The 16281-nt window shown below is 34.7% G+C and overlaps 2 protein-coding genes and 1 long non-coding RNA gene across 3 annotated transcripts; 2 read left to right on the top strand and 1 right to left on the bottom strand.

Moving 5' to 3' along the window:
* Positions 1–756: 756 nt before the first annotated feature.
* On the top strand, positions 757–3920 carry LOC136340128 (uncharacterized). The gene is made up of 5 exons (XM_066283936.1): positions 757–1127; positions 1586–1787; positions 1849–2032; positions 2092–2190; positions 2785–3920. The coding sequence occupies exons 1-5, from the start codon at positions 943–945 to the stop codon at positions 3243–3245; spliced, it is 1131 nt and encodes a 376-aa protein (XP_066140033.1). The 5' UTR covers positions 757–942; the 3' UTR covers positions 3246–3920.
* Positions 3292–9274, bottom strand: l(3)80Fg (dnaJ homolog subfamily C member 16 l(3)80Fg). The gene is made up of 11 exons (XM_066283907.1): positions 8980–9274; positions 7801–8061; positions 7462–7742; positions 7107–7287; positions 6859–7045; positions 6595–6805; positions 6194–6393; positions 5960–6132; positions 5663–5902; positions 5367–5565; positions 3292–5289 (listed from the first exon to the last, which is right to left on the bottom strand). Exons 1-11 carry the CDS (start codon positions 9141–9143, stop codon positions 5080–5082), a joined length of 2307 nt encoding a protein of 768 aa, XP_066140004.1. The 5' UTR covers positions 9144–9274; the 3' UTR covers positions 3292–5079.
* A 2986-nt stretch (positions 9275–12260) lies between these two features.
* On the top strand, positions 12261–15130 carry LOC136339963 (uncharacterized). The gene is made up of 3 exons (XR_010732229.1): positions 12261–12460; positions 12657–12852; positions 15074–15130. It is a non-coding gene; the product is annotated as an uncharacterized lncRNA (long non-coding RNA).
* Positions 15131–16281: the final 1151 nt, after the last annotated feature.

The raw sequence follows: 16281 nt of genomic DNA, 5'->3' as shown, positions 1-16281 counted from the left end.
GGCTCAATTTAATCATACACTTTTTTAAATGTACTAGAGAAGACAAAAGAGAGAAATGAAGAAAGAAAAGGCCTTCCAAGCAGTTCTTATTAATCAATGTAAAGAAGTTGAATCTTTTTCTGCTGAGGACTATGTAAATGAGAAACTTGGAAAACTGCATGAAGTAATTATACCAAAATATCAGAAAGGTAAATTATTGATTAGAGAGAAAACAAAGTTACCCTCTGAATAACTGATTTATATTTTATTGTAATAAATGTTTTTATTGAGAACTTAATTTTTGAAAAAACATTATTTTTTCCTGCCCGTAGTTGAAGAAATAATTCAAAATTATTGACACTTTATCATTGCACTTTTCCTTTTATATAATGTGGAGATGGCTATATGAAATTCAACATTTCGATTTTCGACAACCATTATCCGCCTTGATTTTTCTTATGAACGCCCTTTTTTGAATTCATCGGTTTTTCCTTGATTACCTTGATTACGGTTTTTCAACGCTATATTTGACCGCTGATTAACGTTAATTGACATGATTCATAAGGCAATTTCAGCTGGCAAGCTGTCGTGGAAACTGCATCTGATGACTAGGATGCTGCTGTACTGACATAAAAGAATGTTCTCAAAAGTTCAATGTTAAATATGTGTGATGAACGAAAGAGTGCATGTTCTTATAACACACCCACACTTTGAACGCAGTTGCTGTCATGAATATTTAAAAAAATACAAAATCTGAGGTTATCGAACTTACCTTTTGAAAGTTGAAGTTTGAAGCATGACGTATCCTTGAATTCTTTGTTTACAACACGAGAGGTTTAAAATAATATTTTTATAAATAATTAGAGTTTCATAACAAATATTTAGGGCAAACCGCAAGAAACTATTAACAAATTCATCTGATCGGCATACAGCACGAAATTTTCATATTGAAACTGTATCAATATGAACTTGCTGCGGAATGTCCGATCCTTCATAACGAGCTATTTTGAGAAAAAGGCACCAACAACAGAGATTATCGAAGAGGTTGGACTAATTGATATTTATTTCGAAAAACTTCTGGACATATTTTTGTGGCATGATATAGAGACTTCTTTGCAATTTATGTTGGCAGTTAATTTCATTTTCTTGTAAGTATCCGCAAAAGTAAGATTTTTCTAAATAATACAACTCACAATTCTGTCTATTTAAATAGAGTATTTTGTAAATCATGATCATGAAAACAATAGCTTAAAGAGGCGTTAAGATATCATAAGCAAGTCTTTATTTAAATATTTTGTTGGTGAGATATTTAATGGTAACCCCTTAATTTGAAACTATAAACATATAAGATTTTCTAGTTACCCTCTCAGTCAAAATTAATAGATATAGAAGATTGTTGTCTGTTAGCTTATCACCTTTGAATATGTCCTTCACATGAAACTTTAGGTATCAATTAGATTAGACTACAACTTATATGCCCTAAAAATATTTACAATTTTATTGTACCCACCTGTGAGAGCCCTCATAGTTTGAATTTTGCAATATTTTGAACTAATTTGAATTTATTATTGAATTCAAAACTTCACAGGAATTTTAATTATTGCAGGACTACCCTGCTATACAGACCACAATTCTATGGCTTTATGAGTGTAATTACCCTAATAGTGTTTATTTATGACTGGATTAAAAGGAGTGATTTGTATACTCAGTATAAGGGGGGATATTCCAGCATCTTAAAAAAAGTAAGAACTATTCTCCACAACATGTTCCATAATATTTGTACATTAAGGAGGGAAAGCCCTATTTTGGTATGGTTTTTAAAAATATTTTACACAATTGGAAGCTTTGTTATATGATTGATGTTTTCAGTATTACCCACCTATGATTTTACTATTTTGGACACTGCTCTGGATATCTAAAAACATTCCTCTTGTAAAATCTGCCTATGCTATAGTTATGTTTTTATTTATTATCAGACAAGTGTGCTTATCCATCCCAAAACCAATTTTATTGAAAATTGAATCAGTTTTTAATGCATTAGGAACACCAACATGTAAGTATACTTGAAACATTAGAATAATTAAAAGAAATTAATAAAATAACCAATTCTAGATGTTCTTGCTGAAGATGAACTAATTCCATTCATTCAAGGGAAAGACTTTAACAGACACGATGCAGATGTAGAAAGTGTGTTGACAGATAGAACTGCAGGCAAGTATTATTTGATCTGTTTAATTTTTATTTGCAACATAGCAAGCCATGGCAGTTTGACATATTTGCGTTAGTTTTAAAATTTCATTTGAGAAAAAACAAAGTTGTAAAAATAGCTCAAAAAAGTTATGTCATATGCCAACTAATTGCAATAAAGTGCATGAAAGTTAAAGGAAAAGAGAACAAATTACATGTGGATATAATGGCAAATCGTAGGTATATTTTTTATATATATAATCATATAATAGATAATGTGCTTATATATCGGCATATAATTTATTATCACTTCCATTCAGGCATTTCTCTGCTTTGTTTTGTTAAACCTTTGAATTGTTCATAAGTTAAAATATTCAAATTTTGATTAAACAATATATTGAATACAACAGAGTTTTTATATAAAAACATATATAATATTTAAGTGGATTTCCAAATATGTCAAGAGTGGCATTTAGAAATATTATAATTATTAAGGAATGTAGAAACGAGCACTTACGACATAGATTATACAGGAAAATTTCCATGGCAAGCCATATTGTAAATAAAAGATGAGAATCAATTCCCCACACGTATGTGTATCATATTTATCTCTTTCAGATTCAGTTACAAACAGCCTAATCAGCGGGATATCCTCAATGCCTTCGTACTTAGAAATAGTAGAGAGTCATCAAGAAATCCAAGAAGAAGATTTAATTCCACGACTCACAAGGGCGGGAGTCTTAGTTACACCCGGTGAACTCTCGAGCGATTCTGATTCGGAAAACAAAGACATCAGGTTCGACTCCGATCATTTTAACACTAGTTCATCGGAAGATGACCCTTACTCTAAAGATTTAAACTTTTTAAAAGTAGAGCAATCACCGTCACTACCCAGCAATATTGAAGGTGTTGGTATGATTCGCAGCATGATTTCTACAGTAGGGGGAAATCTAGTCGCAAATATGTTTCAATCCGCAGTTTACAGCAAACTCCCAGAAACAAAGAGAAGAAGTGCTAGTGGTAGTGATAGCGATTTTGAATTGGTGGATGCCAATGAACTTGATTACGATTCAAAATAAGTAAGATCTCGAGGAAAAGGACGTCAGGGTTTTATATTTTGATGCAAAGGTTTTACAGATTCTTGTCATGAATTCAATCAAATTAGCGTTTGAGAAAAGGTGATTATTATTGGAGTTGTTCCGCTTAAGAATAATGATTTTTAATTACTTAAACAGTATCAGATGTGGCAATATAAACTTAATAGGTTCCTAGATATTATAATGCAGGTTATTTGTAATGTATTCCTTTAATTTGTTTTTGTGCATGAATGATAAATAAAGTAGGTAATAAAGAAAAGTCTAGTTAAGCAATATTAAGATAAAACAATTGAAATTGTATATATTCTAACTTGCTCTCTTAATTTTGATCATTTTCTCAAGCCTGCTCATTGTGAGAATTTATGTGCGGTATAAAAATATCAGTATTTAGTAATAATATTTCAGCATTTTTTACATTTTTTTGCGAGCAACATAAAACATGGACTGATCAAATTGTGAATCTCTTAATCCAATTTTTACGTATTTTTATGTAGCTAATCCTCTGTAGGGCATTTCAGTTTTACCCTGAAAATTTTTGGTAAGTGTCGTCACAAAACTATCTAAATTTTAAATTTTCGTGGATATTAACTTCTAGATAAAGTTGCCAGGACTCTGACTTATTAACCATTGAAAAATAAATTTATAAAAAAATGTTCACTAAGGTTCTTTCTGAATCACCGTATATAAGTAAAATATGTACAATTAGAACACAAAGTATTGAACGACTTTTTATTTAACACAACAGACACGAAAACCGTCTTTATAAACAATAAATAAATATCTCAATGCGACTACATATATTGAAAATTAAAACTGAGGCAACGGCTCGTTCTACCGAATGCGGATGAAAAAATGAACAATTTTCAATTAAGGGACGAAATGCAGTAACTTTACAAAATAATACCTATATATAACATGGGCTGAAAAACGAGTATTTGCTGTAGCAGAATTATACCCACTCTGAGACTAATTTGTTTTGTAAGCTAAACCTTCTACGAACGTGCAAAAAAGCTGTAAATAAAGGTGGATTAAAATTTAGAACGCATGAAAAACAAAGTGACACGTGTCAGCGTTAAAAATATTTGTGGGAAGTTAGCAAGCCATGTTTTTACCGTACAAGTACACTTTGTTCCAGTACAGATATTTAATTGAACTTATAGAAGACAAAATAAATTAACATGAATCCACACGTAGGAAAATATTGTAACGAAAAATATTTGCGAAAATGTCTATATGACATTAGAGTGTTGATCGTACTGACCCCCCTTCTCGTTTGTTCAGCTGCAATATGCGTGCGGTAACGTATCATTTTCGACATTTGTTGGGTAAATACTTGTTCCTTCTATGAGTCAATCTTTATCTTAAAACATAATACTCTTCACAATGAGTAAATCGCTAGAAAACAATGTAACATAATGTCGATATTGAAAAAATCCATTAATGATATTTAACAGGTGCATATTTGCCTATAACATTTTTTTGTAATTTTTGATTAATATTCTTAAGCTATTTATATTTTAACAATAATTTAATTACCTAAATTAACCGAGATACAAATTTTAATAGTTATCAGTTGAATATTTTGATATTTAATAATCTGTCTTGAATAAAAACGTGTGTTAATCACTCGTCGCACGAAGCTGCATCATTTACAATGCATTGTGTCTTTGACTTATTGCCAAATCAATGCAATTATCAAAGGCCGGTCCACTACAACCATAAAGCAATAAAACAAAGGCGATTCTAGAAAGTTCTGGACTTTTGTTCGATAAAATGTTTTATAGATCAATGCCAACTATGGGCTATTACCATACTATTACTTAATAGGAAATTCCGGCCAGTAATTGATGTGGTATCTTTGAGTGGTGCCTTCAAAGAGACGATCTAACCAAATGGACAAATCATCTAATAGGTTCTTTTGGAGGAGAATTTCTTCTGACTCGGATTCGGAGTCTTCAGAATTGAATCCTATAAATGCACCGCTTTCGCAGTCTTTTTGGTTCGTCTTTATGCCAACTTTCATTTGCTGTTAAGAACATAATATTTTAATTTCAAAAAGCAATATTTTTATCTTAATTTTATCTTCCAACATATGGGACTTACCTTTTGCTTACTTTCTGTATGCTTTGCGTGAAACATGCAGAAATATTTTCTATGCCCATTTAATGACAATACAGTCCCAACACAATTTCTTGGATTTATATTTAGGTTTCTTTCTTCAAACAAGGATAGCTGTAGTAATTCTTTATACCAACTTAAGCCTCTTTCAATATACATGAAGGCAAAATTAAGAGTCTTATTTCTAGAACAAGAATAGAACAAGGCGTTAAAGATCACGTGAATCTAATTGTCTGATGATTTCAAATGCACAAAAACATCAAAAATGGTAATTTACGTACTTGCGATAGGGCCATACGGCCCTATGAAATGGAGGAACCAGTTGCTGCCTAGATTGCATATCCAAGATCAATAAAATAGTCCTGCAGCCTGGTTTTAATAACCTCACCAACCCATTATACTTTTCGGACCTTAATTCATGAAGTTTTAACTCGGGTTGGTATGGAGGATTCGTGTTATTATTGTTGTTACCAGATTCTAGGTTAGCTTTCATTTGTTTTATCGTTTTCTCTTCTTTTTCACTAAAATATGTTGAAGATCTAATAAAAATATAACATTGAATAAATTATCAAACTTACACAAGATGAGCCATAAAATACCCGATGCTCAAAATAAACGAAATGGTCCCAATAATTGATAACACTGGTAAAACCTGCTTTTTGTCAAGATTGTCGTAAAGATAATCCACAAATTGCGATATCCGCAGGAAGATTCTCTTAAGAAGGCTTACGGCATGCTCATCAAATAAGTCCTAAAATTAAGGTGAACTTAGATCTTTAATGACATTTTTTATTTGGTGAAACTTAACTTACAGTAACGTATGCCTCATATGGGAAAGATTCAGTTGATTTCAACAGTCTTAAGATCGTTTCGGCTAGTTTTTCATGGCTGTTGTTTAGATTAGTTAAACTATCGAGTTCCCACTTAATCGGTGCCCATTCATATTTTATCCGAGACGTGTCTAGTCTCCAAAACACCACTATACGCAGTAGTGGTTCTACGTATTCACCATCTGCAAAAAGTTTTCAGTCAAGCTAGGGAAAAATTGATTATACAGGGTGCCTATTACTAAAATCCAATCGTTGGTTAGCGAATATCTTAAGAGCTACAAGATTCGCTAAATTAGGGTAAAGTAACGCAATTTAATATTTGACAAGAATAGATTTTCAAATTGACAACATTTATAATACAGTAACATGATATAATAACTTACCTTGTTTAAGCGCATTTATAAATGTTGCCTGTCTCTTGTGATACATATAGGCAAAGCGAACTTTTTCACCACTATATGGAAAATCTTTTGCATACTGTCTAAATGTTTGCCTATGAGGATCATGAATTGTTGAATCATCTGTTACCAGTGCAACACATATCTTCATTTTAGGCTTATTCCATGCACAAGGACATAGTTCATCCAATACACCCTAAAATTTTAAATAGATGTGTTTCATTGAAAACTAAGATGCTTCAAACATACCTGAGATGACAGTCTTGGAAGTGCCAGATATTGGTTTGAAGAAATGATATTGTGCAGTGTTGATGAGGGTATATCTTTCATTGTTACACTGGCCACGGGGAAGGATATATTCTCATTAAATATGAGCACCGTATCCATGTCTGCTGGTACTTTATATTTACTGTGAATGGTATCAGTTTCAGCCATTCTACCTCAAAAAAATCCATTTTACTTAAATTATTAAAGACAAATCAGGCTAAAACACTTACCCGAAAGCTACTCTATTTCGAAAATGGAATGCTGTAACCAAATAGCGTAACCTAATATTTATTTTATGTGGCAGTATCAAGCCTCTAACTCTATTGTCTGTCCATCCATTGAGAAATTCATTTAAATTCTCTTCACCAACTTTAGAAACCAACTTATAGGGAAATTTACTTTTCATAAATTCTGTTAAATGAAAATAATTAAAAATTCCATATTTGATTATTTGCATTATAGTTGGCCATAAAATTTCATTGTTAAAGAGTTTTTGAATACTTCGCTTAAATGCAAAAGGAACATAGGAAAGAAAAATAAAAATTCTATGGCATTCGTCTTTGCAAATAAAACTTCCATATTTACCAATAATTTTTGGAATATTAGAGATTCCCTCTTTGTAAATGTAGGATCGTCCATCGATGAGAAAAACTAAAGATGGTACTGATGGCACGTTTAGACGCCTACTCAAATTTGGCTCTCTGGCTGAGTGTACTGTCACAAAATCAATGCCCAATGGCCCCAAATTCTCGCTTAGTTTACGGCAATGTGGTGCTGACAATAAACATGAAAAACACCAATCTGTGTAGAAGAATAGCAGATATGGGTTCTTTTCACTTCTGGGTAAAATTACATTATCATAATGTCTAGAACAAGTAATAATTCTTTCATTCCCTGCAACAGCAACTTACTGTAGACTTTCACCTGGTACTTATTGATAATTTGTGAAAAAAAGTTATGTCATTTTCCTGAAAATTGAAATGAGCTCCCTGAGGCCCAAACATGTCATCAAATGGATTCTGGGTAAAAAATGCTTGACGCACAGGCCTTTTATGAAAGCCATCTTCAGTAATCCCCTTTTTGTCATATAAAGAACGTCTTTCAGTATCCGAAAGAAGTTCATATGCCTGTTTAATTTCTACAAATCTCTCTTCAGCTTGTGGTGATTTTGATTTGTCAGGATGCCTACAGTACACAAAAAAGGTAATTAAATAACTAGAACAAGCCTTATGGTGTAATTTTTTTTTAATTAATTGATACAGTAGCTAAACTGGAGAATATTTCTATAAAATAATAATACTGGCCAGGTATAATACAAGATAAGTACCAAGGTAGAGCATAAGCTTAAAAATTAAAATAATTGGTTGAAGAACATACAGGGTGTTATATGATTTTGTGTATTATGGATAGCAGAGAATAGCTTAAGTCATATACAGTATCTGGCCAATAAAAATATAAAATTATCTAAAATAGCTATGGCATCAGTATAGTCCATAGAAAAAAAATCTATATATGTGAAAAAATATAAAAAGCAATAAGAAAAGAATATATGTGTGACCTAAGCTGCAAGAAGGTTTTTATGAACCAGATGAGTATATGATTTGATTTGAATGTTTTAATTCTGTGTAATGTTTAGTTACTCATCTTTCCACATTTTAAATCTAAATTAAATGAGCATTCTAAAATTTACTTGTGTACCAGTTAACTTAAGTAATTTTGTGAAAAAGTGTAAGTCAGATCTTGAATTGGAATTTCACATATTATATTTCATTGTTTATTTGTCAAAAAACGTGAATTAAGCAATACAACCCCGAACAAAAAAAAACTGTTATCCACAATATTTGAACAATCACAAACTTGGCAACATTGCCGTTAAAATCATAGACTAAGGCATCACAAATAAACTTCCCTGTAGAAAATTTGATAACCATTATTGAGATCATTCCTAAACAATCTGACTATTCCAGGAGTTTTGCCACTTTGCAGCTATCTCAAGAAAGCCAAGAAACACCAAGTTAACCAGATTACAAAATGATTTAAAACATAAACCAAATCCAGAAGGACTGCACGACGCAAAAGTTCAATATATTATTAACAACATACCATTCTTTAGCTAGTTGTATATAAGCTCGCCTGATCTCTTGTTGAGAGGCCCTAGGATGTACACCCAAAATTGTGTAGGGGTTACCTAATTCTCCTAGAACGCACAGAAACAGGACAAATGGGAGACTGATGATTTGTAGAACACAGAAGGAGTCCCATTTCATCTTATTTTTCTCTAGTAACACCTAATCCTCTAACTGTAGCAAAATGAATAATCTTTAATAGTTGAGGACATTATTGATTTTTTACTTTTCAGACCAGAAGCCAAAAATGAGGTTAGGTATGCAGGATTGCCAACGTCTGAATTGAAATTTGGAGCAGTGGCGCAGGATTAATAAATGCTGTCCAAAGGTCAATTTTAGATTTAAAAAAATAATATATATATATATATTTATCTATGAAATTGTTCAATATTTAATTTTATGTTTTACATGCATTACGATTATTTTATGTTATTTAAGATTAAATAACTCAAACGGTTCATATCACTTAATAAGCTACTCCACTCACCCTTACACAAGATGACTTTCAACAAAGTTAAGATAATATTTTTGTTATATTTTCTTGTTCAATTTATGGAAACGCTATTCGCAAACCGTAAATGGGCATAGCCAGTAAAAAATATTTCTAGTATATAAGCCTAGATTTTTTGCACATATCTTTGAATTCGTTTTTGGTCTTTAGGGAAAGAAATATCATTTTTCGCAAAATTATAAAATATCATCACAATTCAATGCTTTTTATTACCTAAGTTGGGAGCCTTGAATTTAAGACGCAATCAAATACCTTCAAATTTGTGAATAGATACGTAAAAAAACTACTAACAATGTGAAGATCTCCCCAGGATCGACGGTACTTTAATTGATTCTAATATTCCTGGTTATATACCGAACGATTGACTACGCTATCTTGAAAAATCCAATGAAAGCTCCCGAACACTTTTGGACATTTGGCGGAATCAGCAACTATCCTATAGAATTAGAAAATGATTATAACCATGAAACTTTTGAAACCTAAATTAAAGTTGCACAGGAATTTTAAGTAGTATATCCTCAAATTTTGAGGCTCAAACGTCATGATCCTGTCAGATTGCTTCTATTTAACATGGTGACATATACAACTGACAACTTAAAGGTCTGTGGCGGTGTCAGCGCCACAGACCTTTGAGCGCGTCAAGCTGTCAACTGTCAGACTATAACAGTTTGACGTGCACCAGAACAACCTATCGGTTTCCTAGGCGATTTAAACAGCCGGCGGGAAAACGGCCTCCAGAACTTCCGGCGAGACGTTCCAGAATGTTTGACCGGGAGGGTATAAAAGGCAGGGTTGCGCAACGACGCACCCTCGTGGAGAGGGTGATTCTAACAAGACTCAAGGAAAACGAGGAAAGACTAGATACCATCCCGCCTGAGCAATTCGGATTCAGGAAAGAACACTCGACAGAACTACAAATTCTGCGAATGGTGAAATTCATCACGCAGGGTTTCAATAACAATCAAGCAGTTGGAACGATTCTGTTGGATGTTGCGAAGGCATTTGACAGCGTATGGCACGGCGGGTTGCTGGTGAGACTGTTGGACTCAGGACTCCTGGTACTGCTTGTCAAGCTCGTTAGATTCTTCCTCGCCGACAGGAAGTTCCGCCTCAAATTGAACGACAGTTAGTCGAGTTACAGGACCATGAAAGCAGGAGTACCTCAAGGAGCGGTGCTATCGCCGTTCTTGTACAATGTCTACGTGTCAGACCCTCCAAAGACGGAAAAAACCGAACTGGCTTTATACGCAGATGACACCGCAATACTGGCAAGATCCTGGAACGAGAAATTGCTAGTTAGAAACTTGCAAGAAGAAATCACAGCTCTTGAAACGTGGTTTTCTAAATGGAAAATAGATCTAAACGTCGAAAAAACCTAGGCAATCGTCTTCAAATGAAGAAAAAGGATCAAGATCAAGGACCGAGTGAAAATCAAGAACGAAGAAGTACCATGGGCCAAGAAAGTCACGTATCTAGGTGTAGACATGGAGGAAAACCTCACGTGGCGAGCACATGTAACGAAAACAAGAACTAAAGCAAAGACGACAAGAGCCATACTGTATCCGATGATAAACAAAAGGTCTAAATTGCCACTGAAGAACAAAGTCACACTAGTTAAAACTGTAATTCAACCTCAGCTAACGTATGCATCAACCCTATGGGGTTATGCAGCAAAGTTGCACTTACAGACTCTCCAGGCAGTGGAAAACATTGTTCTGAGAATGGCGTTAATCGCGCCTTGGTACGTTAGTAACCAGGCGATAAAAAGAGATCAAAAGTACAAGAAAATGACGGACGTTATAAAAGAACGTGCGATCAAGACATTCCAAGCAACGGAGCAACACCAAAACGAGCTAATCCGGAAAGCAACAGATTATACTCTGGAGCAAACCATTCCGCATAAAAGACCAAGAAACCAGTTACTAGATAACGAATGACAATAAGGAACAGACCTGCACATGACCAAGCAAGCTAATGCAGGCTAGAAGGAAAGACAACAGCCGCAAGGCTTCCTCGGCAATGATGGGAAAACGAAAACCAGAGCAGCCTTCCTGGATTTTCTGACCCATCGTTGCAAAAAGAAGAAACCAAGGATCAAAGCCGACGAAGAAAGAAGCGTCCGACAGACAGAAGAGGGCAGAAAAACCCCATGTCGGCGGGGTAACTTAGTCAAAAGGAACGAGAGGTAACAAACACCTCCTTGGACAGGCAAGAAAAGCCAAGAGCGATAGCAAAACAAAAGGCGATAGTTTCACTCAACTCTGCTAGCTCACAGAAGAAAAACAAAAGCGCGATCAAGAAAATCGAGCGTCAAAACTCAAAATCTTTTTGTAACATGGGGTTTTTTAGTGGGTGAAACCTCATACAGGCTGGTTACACGGGCACCAGTATCGTCTTCCGCCAAGATTTTTTATCCACGGGGTCACGTCCCAAAAAAAAAACGACTCACCCTCTTACATCTGCGACGCTTCTTTTCACTCGACACGGTGAAAACTTGGCTGCCACAATCTTTGGTGAACAAACTCTAACAACACACATTTAGGTATAAGTTTATTGTGTAGTACGTAAATATATACATTCACAAGTACCGATAACCACTCTACATCCTGCGAATAATCTCAAGTCGGATAGTGAAAGCCCTACGTCCACTAACCCGACAGACCGCTAACCCGACAAACATATCGAATGACAATTATGACATTCCCGTGTCAGTAATCAGACCGGGAAAGTTCGTCGTTTGTTTTCATTAGCAAAAAAGTGGAAACTGACTTCAACTTTTAGATCTGATATAAAAATATAATCTTATTTAAAACTGAGAAGCAAAAATTAAGAAAGGATATCATCCCGATCAATTAAGAGAATATCTACAGAAACAAGAAAGAAGAGATAAGAAAAAAAAGGAAACTCATTCCTAGAGGATTTTCTAACGATTCCTCGTTTACAAAATGTAGGTTCCCCTATTCCCGAAATATGAGAACTAATAACAAAATTTCCCTTCTTCCCAATGCAATCAAAACTTATCATTTACATTGTCGTAAAGTAGCAGACCTTTTGTAGAGGACCACATTATTTCCATAAAGTTTCGATTCATCGACTGTTCCCCTGTAATTGGGATTTACCTATAACTATTCTTCTCATTTTAGTGTGCAGAAACCACAGCCAAAACATGTGATACTGCCGCGTTCTACCCCGACGAAGTGAAAAAAATTCTACTACCCACTAGAGCAAGCAACTATTATTATCCTTCAGAGTCTTCAAGATATAGGATCGGTTGGGTCCTCAATTTCTGGGATGGTTGAGAAAGTAGGGCTTTTCCACGGCTCCACTGCTTTCACCAAGGTACGTACAGTCAACTTTGGTCCATCTTTTTAATTGCAATTTAGAATAAGTAAAATTGGGCTTTCTTGCCTTTTAAGTGTTAACTGGGTGTGCCTGCCTTTCTGGTGGTTTAAACCCTAAGCATTTGTTAATTTTTTATTCTTCGGAAAGCAACCACATTTATAGTTTCAAAGGGTTCTCATATATTTTGCATTTATTTGGACCGAGAAATTTGTTTTTTTCATCTTAGGGTATTGTTTTATTAATAATGTGAGAAATGTTTATCGAAAGGGAATATTTATTTAAGTAGAATTACAATAATTTTTGTTTAAATTCCCGTTATAGTAAATTAGTTGATACATCTTTATCATGGTTCTTATTTATGTGGCTATCACTGTGTATCAACAATATGTCTTTGAAACAATCCACCAACCTTTTGTTGGTAGTTTAATAATTGAAAACTATAACATAACAACACATTTTCAATAGTGGCGTGAAAAATAACAGTAATAGATGACGAAACAGTATTAATTAATATACAAGTTAGGATTTAGTCCTGGAAAGGAAGATTAAAAAAAAACGCAGAGAATACTACACCAACTACTCTATTATAAATCTAAACATCAAGGAGCTCCTTTAATTAGTAATTCTAACAATTTATATTGCAAGTTTGCTGGCTTTGCAAATTCTGAGGAAATATTCGAATTGCAGTCTCGTGAGAAAGAATTCCTATGACACGAATTAAGTTAGTTCTTATTGATTAAAGGTTTTTTTAAAAGAATTTAAAAACAACTTTAGTATCTTACAAAAAATAACATAATCTTGATCAGACTTACAGCATAACTACTTAACTGAATATTATGAGAAGAATGATAATCTTAACTATTCTAGTGGTGGTTTTATACAGTTATCTATCAATGAGTTCTTAATGAGGTCCAATATAAAGTCCAGTGGTATACAGGGTGGACCATCGAAAACAGTCCAGCAAAGTTTACTGCTTTGTATGTGAAAATTTTGAAAATGCCTCGGACCCGTATACTTTTGTTTTCAGGGGAACAAATTTCCACATTAATTCTATCACTGTAACTTCAACCCCTTAGCGAGGGCGGCATTCACCCTTATTTTTTCAAATGGAAAGGGGTATGTTGTGATAGATCTTTTGAATGGGCATTAAATTGTCTTTCAAATGGCGTTTCGATTTTTTTACATTTGAGCTGCGCGTCGCCGAGAAATATTAATTTAACTTTATTGATTAGTATTTATGGTACATGTTATCTTAGTAAGTGTTGAAATTGTTTGCGTTTTTTTGCGATATATCGTGGGGGGGAGGGGGGGGGGGGGTAACATTTTTTTGCGTAAGGCACAGAACTGACAATTTGGCGCACAAATAATCATTAATATTAGTTTCGAGCGCCAAGGGGGGGCGAAGATTTTTAGGGTTTATGTGATTTTTTTTTTGAAAAAATCATCGTCATCAATGGATTTGTCGAACGCACAAGTCATATAGTAACAAAGTAAACAATTAATAATAGATAACAAAGAGTGTTGGAGCATTGTTACTATTATTATTCTTATTATTGTTACTGTTATTTTCGGCGGCGTCATAAAGAACGTTATTCAGGGCGTTCTTCCACGATCGAATGAATTTATAGGACGTATGGATGTAGGAAGGTCTGGAGATGTGTAACGGATTAAAAACGTAAGATTTTTACTTTGAGATTCTGAGATTAAGTCTCTGCTCGTCACGAAACGAATTCGAAGTATACTTTGAGTTTTCGAAATGCATGAAGTAGGCCTTACCAGAGGCACAAAATTCATTTTCCTTTCAGATAAAGTACCTCGTTGCTGCTTGAATTAAAACCTCATTCCACATTTAATTATATAATTTTCACCATTATTTTTATAATATATATTCTTTGCCTTTCCATTCGAAAAGTGATTTTTTTTAAGCTCTTACGCATTTGATGCTACCGTTAAAATTTTTGTCAATCGTTGGATAGGAGTGAGTCGAGAGTTCTTTATCCTTAAAGATTCCTGATTCACAATATATCACGTATTTATTCTACATGGGTCATTTTTAAATTGCCGGAATGGGGTTTTAATCAAAGCAGGCCGAGTTAGAAAGGGCGCTCACTTGAATTTTTAGAAATCTTCGAAAATTTTTCAAATTCATTTCATGGAAAAGCAGTAGTTTCATCCCAGAATCTCAAAAAAAAAATTTCAAGATTTTTTTTTAATTTAGGATTTTTTGCCCAATCTGGCAACACTGTACGACACCGGGCTCAGCAAAGAAACAGACGCAACTCAAAGCTACGTGGAGGAGGAAATCCTCCAGGTAGCTTGACGAGGAATCGGTCTCGACTGACCCCTCTTTGGGGGTCTTCGCACCCAATTGTTAGAACCGGCAGAACGACGACAAGACACGTCGGAGTCATCCCCCAAAGAGCGGGCAAATGGAGGAATCATCAATGGGGCCAGCACCAATTAGGTCTTCATTCACGACGCCCCCCGAAGAAATGCAGCAACATATGCCGCTGCCGTTAACTGGATCGAATCCTGAGTGAGAAGACGGCGGGAAACCTAGACTAATTTTACTAGTGTATATCGCCGGATTTAGCGAGAGGATGGTTCTTCGCAGGTGACTCCATCTGTGTCAATCGTATCGAATCAAAAAACGAACGGTACCAGAGGGCAATCTCAGAGGGAGCTGATCGTCACATGTCGAAAAGTTAAAGGAAAGTCCCAGATGGGAACCACCCATCTTATTTTTAAAGAAATGATTCATTAGTTCTTTGTTCGTGCATTAGGAACGGATCAATCCTTTCATTTTAAGAGGAAAGATTCAGATTCAAACATTTAGAGAGTAAGTAAGAATATATTGAAATATCTTTGAAAGAAAGGTTTATCCCAGAAATCCTCCTCGAGTCGTTCACACAAGGGGGTTCAAAATGGGGGCCGAGACGAAGGATTGAAAAAAGGGTGTTCAGGTATATTATATAAGAACCTAAAATCAAACTTTAACAGAGCATTGAACGACGAAGACGAGGAAAATGAAGCAGTAGCAACACAAGGGCACTAGCAGCAAGGGGGTACACCAGTAGGAGGTGGCTCAATATGGTTATAGAGGCTGCAAGTAGTGAGGGTGTCACCTACACATGGTAGGGGGCGACTCGCTCAAATAAGTAAAACGTAGGGTTCATAGGGCGAAGCACCTTCAATCGTGGGAACTTAGAAAGAAGATTGCACCACTAAGCTAGTATTTAAGATTCTCAAGGAACCCTCAACAAGCAAGTAAGCAAGTGGCATAGGGGATTTGTGGGCAAAAATTTCCACATTGCATAAATTTGCTCCTTATTAATTGATTCACACATCTAGCTTTTACAAAAGACACACTTTGAAACATTTTCAGTAGGTAGATTTAACTTCACCAGAATTTTGACTCGAAAAAGC

This window comes from Euwallacea fornicatus, chromosome 7 (assembly GCF_040115645.1).
Source record: "Euwallacea fornicatus isolate EFF26 chromosome 7, ASM4011564v1, whole genome shotgun sequence".
NCBI lineage: Eukaryota > Metazoa > Arthropoda > Insecta > Coleoptera > Curculionidae > Euwallacea > Euwallacea fornicatus.
The sequence above is the reverse complement of the archived record's forward strand: the minus strand, read 5'-3'. Positions and strand labels throughout refer to the sequence as shown.

Excerpts from the sequence above, each read along its gene's own strand:
- LOC136340128 (XM_066283936.1), top strand. The coding sequence starts at position 943 with ATGAACTTGCTGCGGAATGTCCGATCCTTCATAACGAGCTATTTTGAG. Across the intron at positions 2,033-2,091 it reads TGCATTAGGAACACCAACAT|ATGTTCTTGCTGAAGATGAA; the intron begins GTAAGTATACTT and ends AACCAATTCTAG. Across the intron at positions 2,191-2,784 it reads GTTGACAGATAGAACTGCAG|ATTCAGTTACAAACAGCCTA; the intron begins GCAAGTATTATT and ends TATCTCTTTCAG.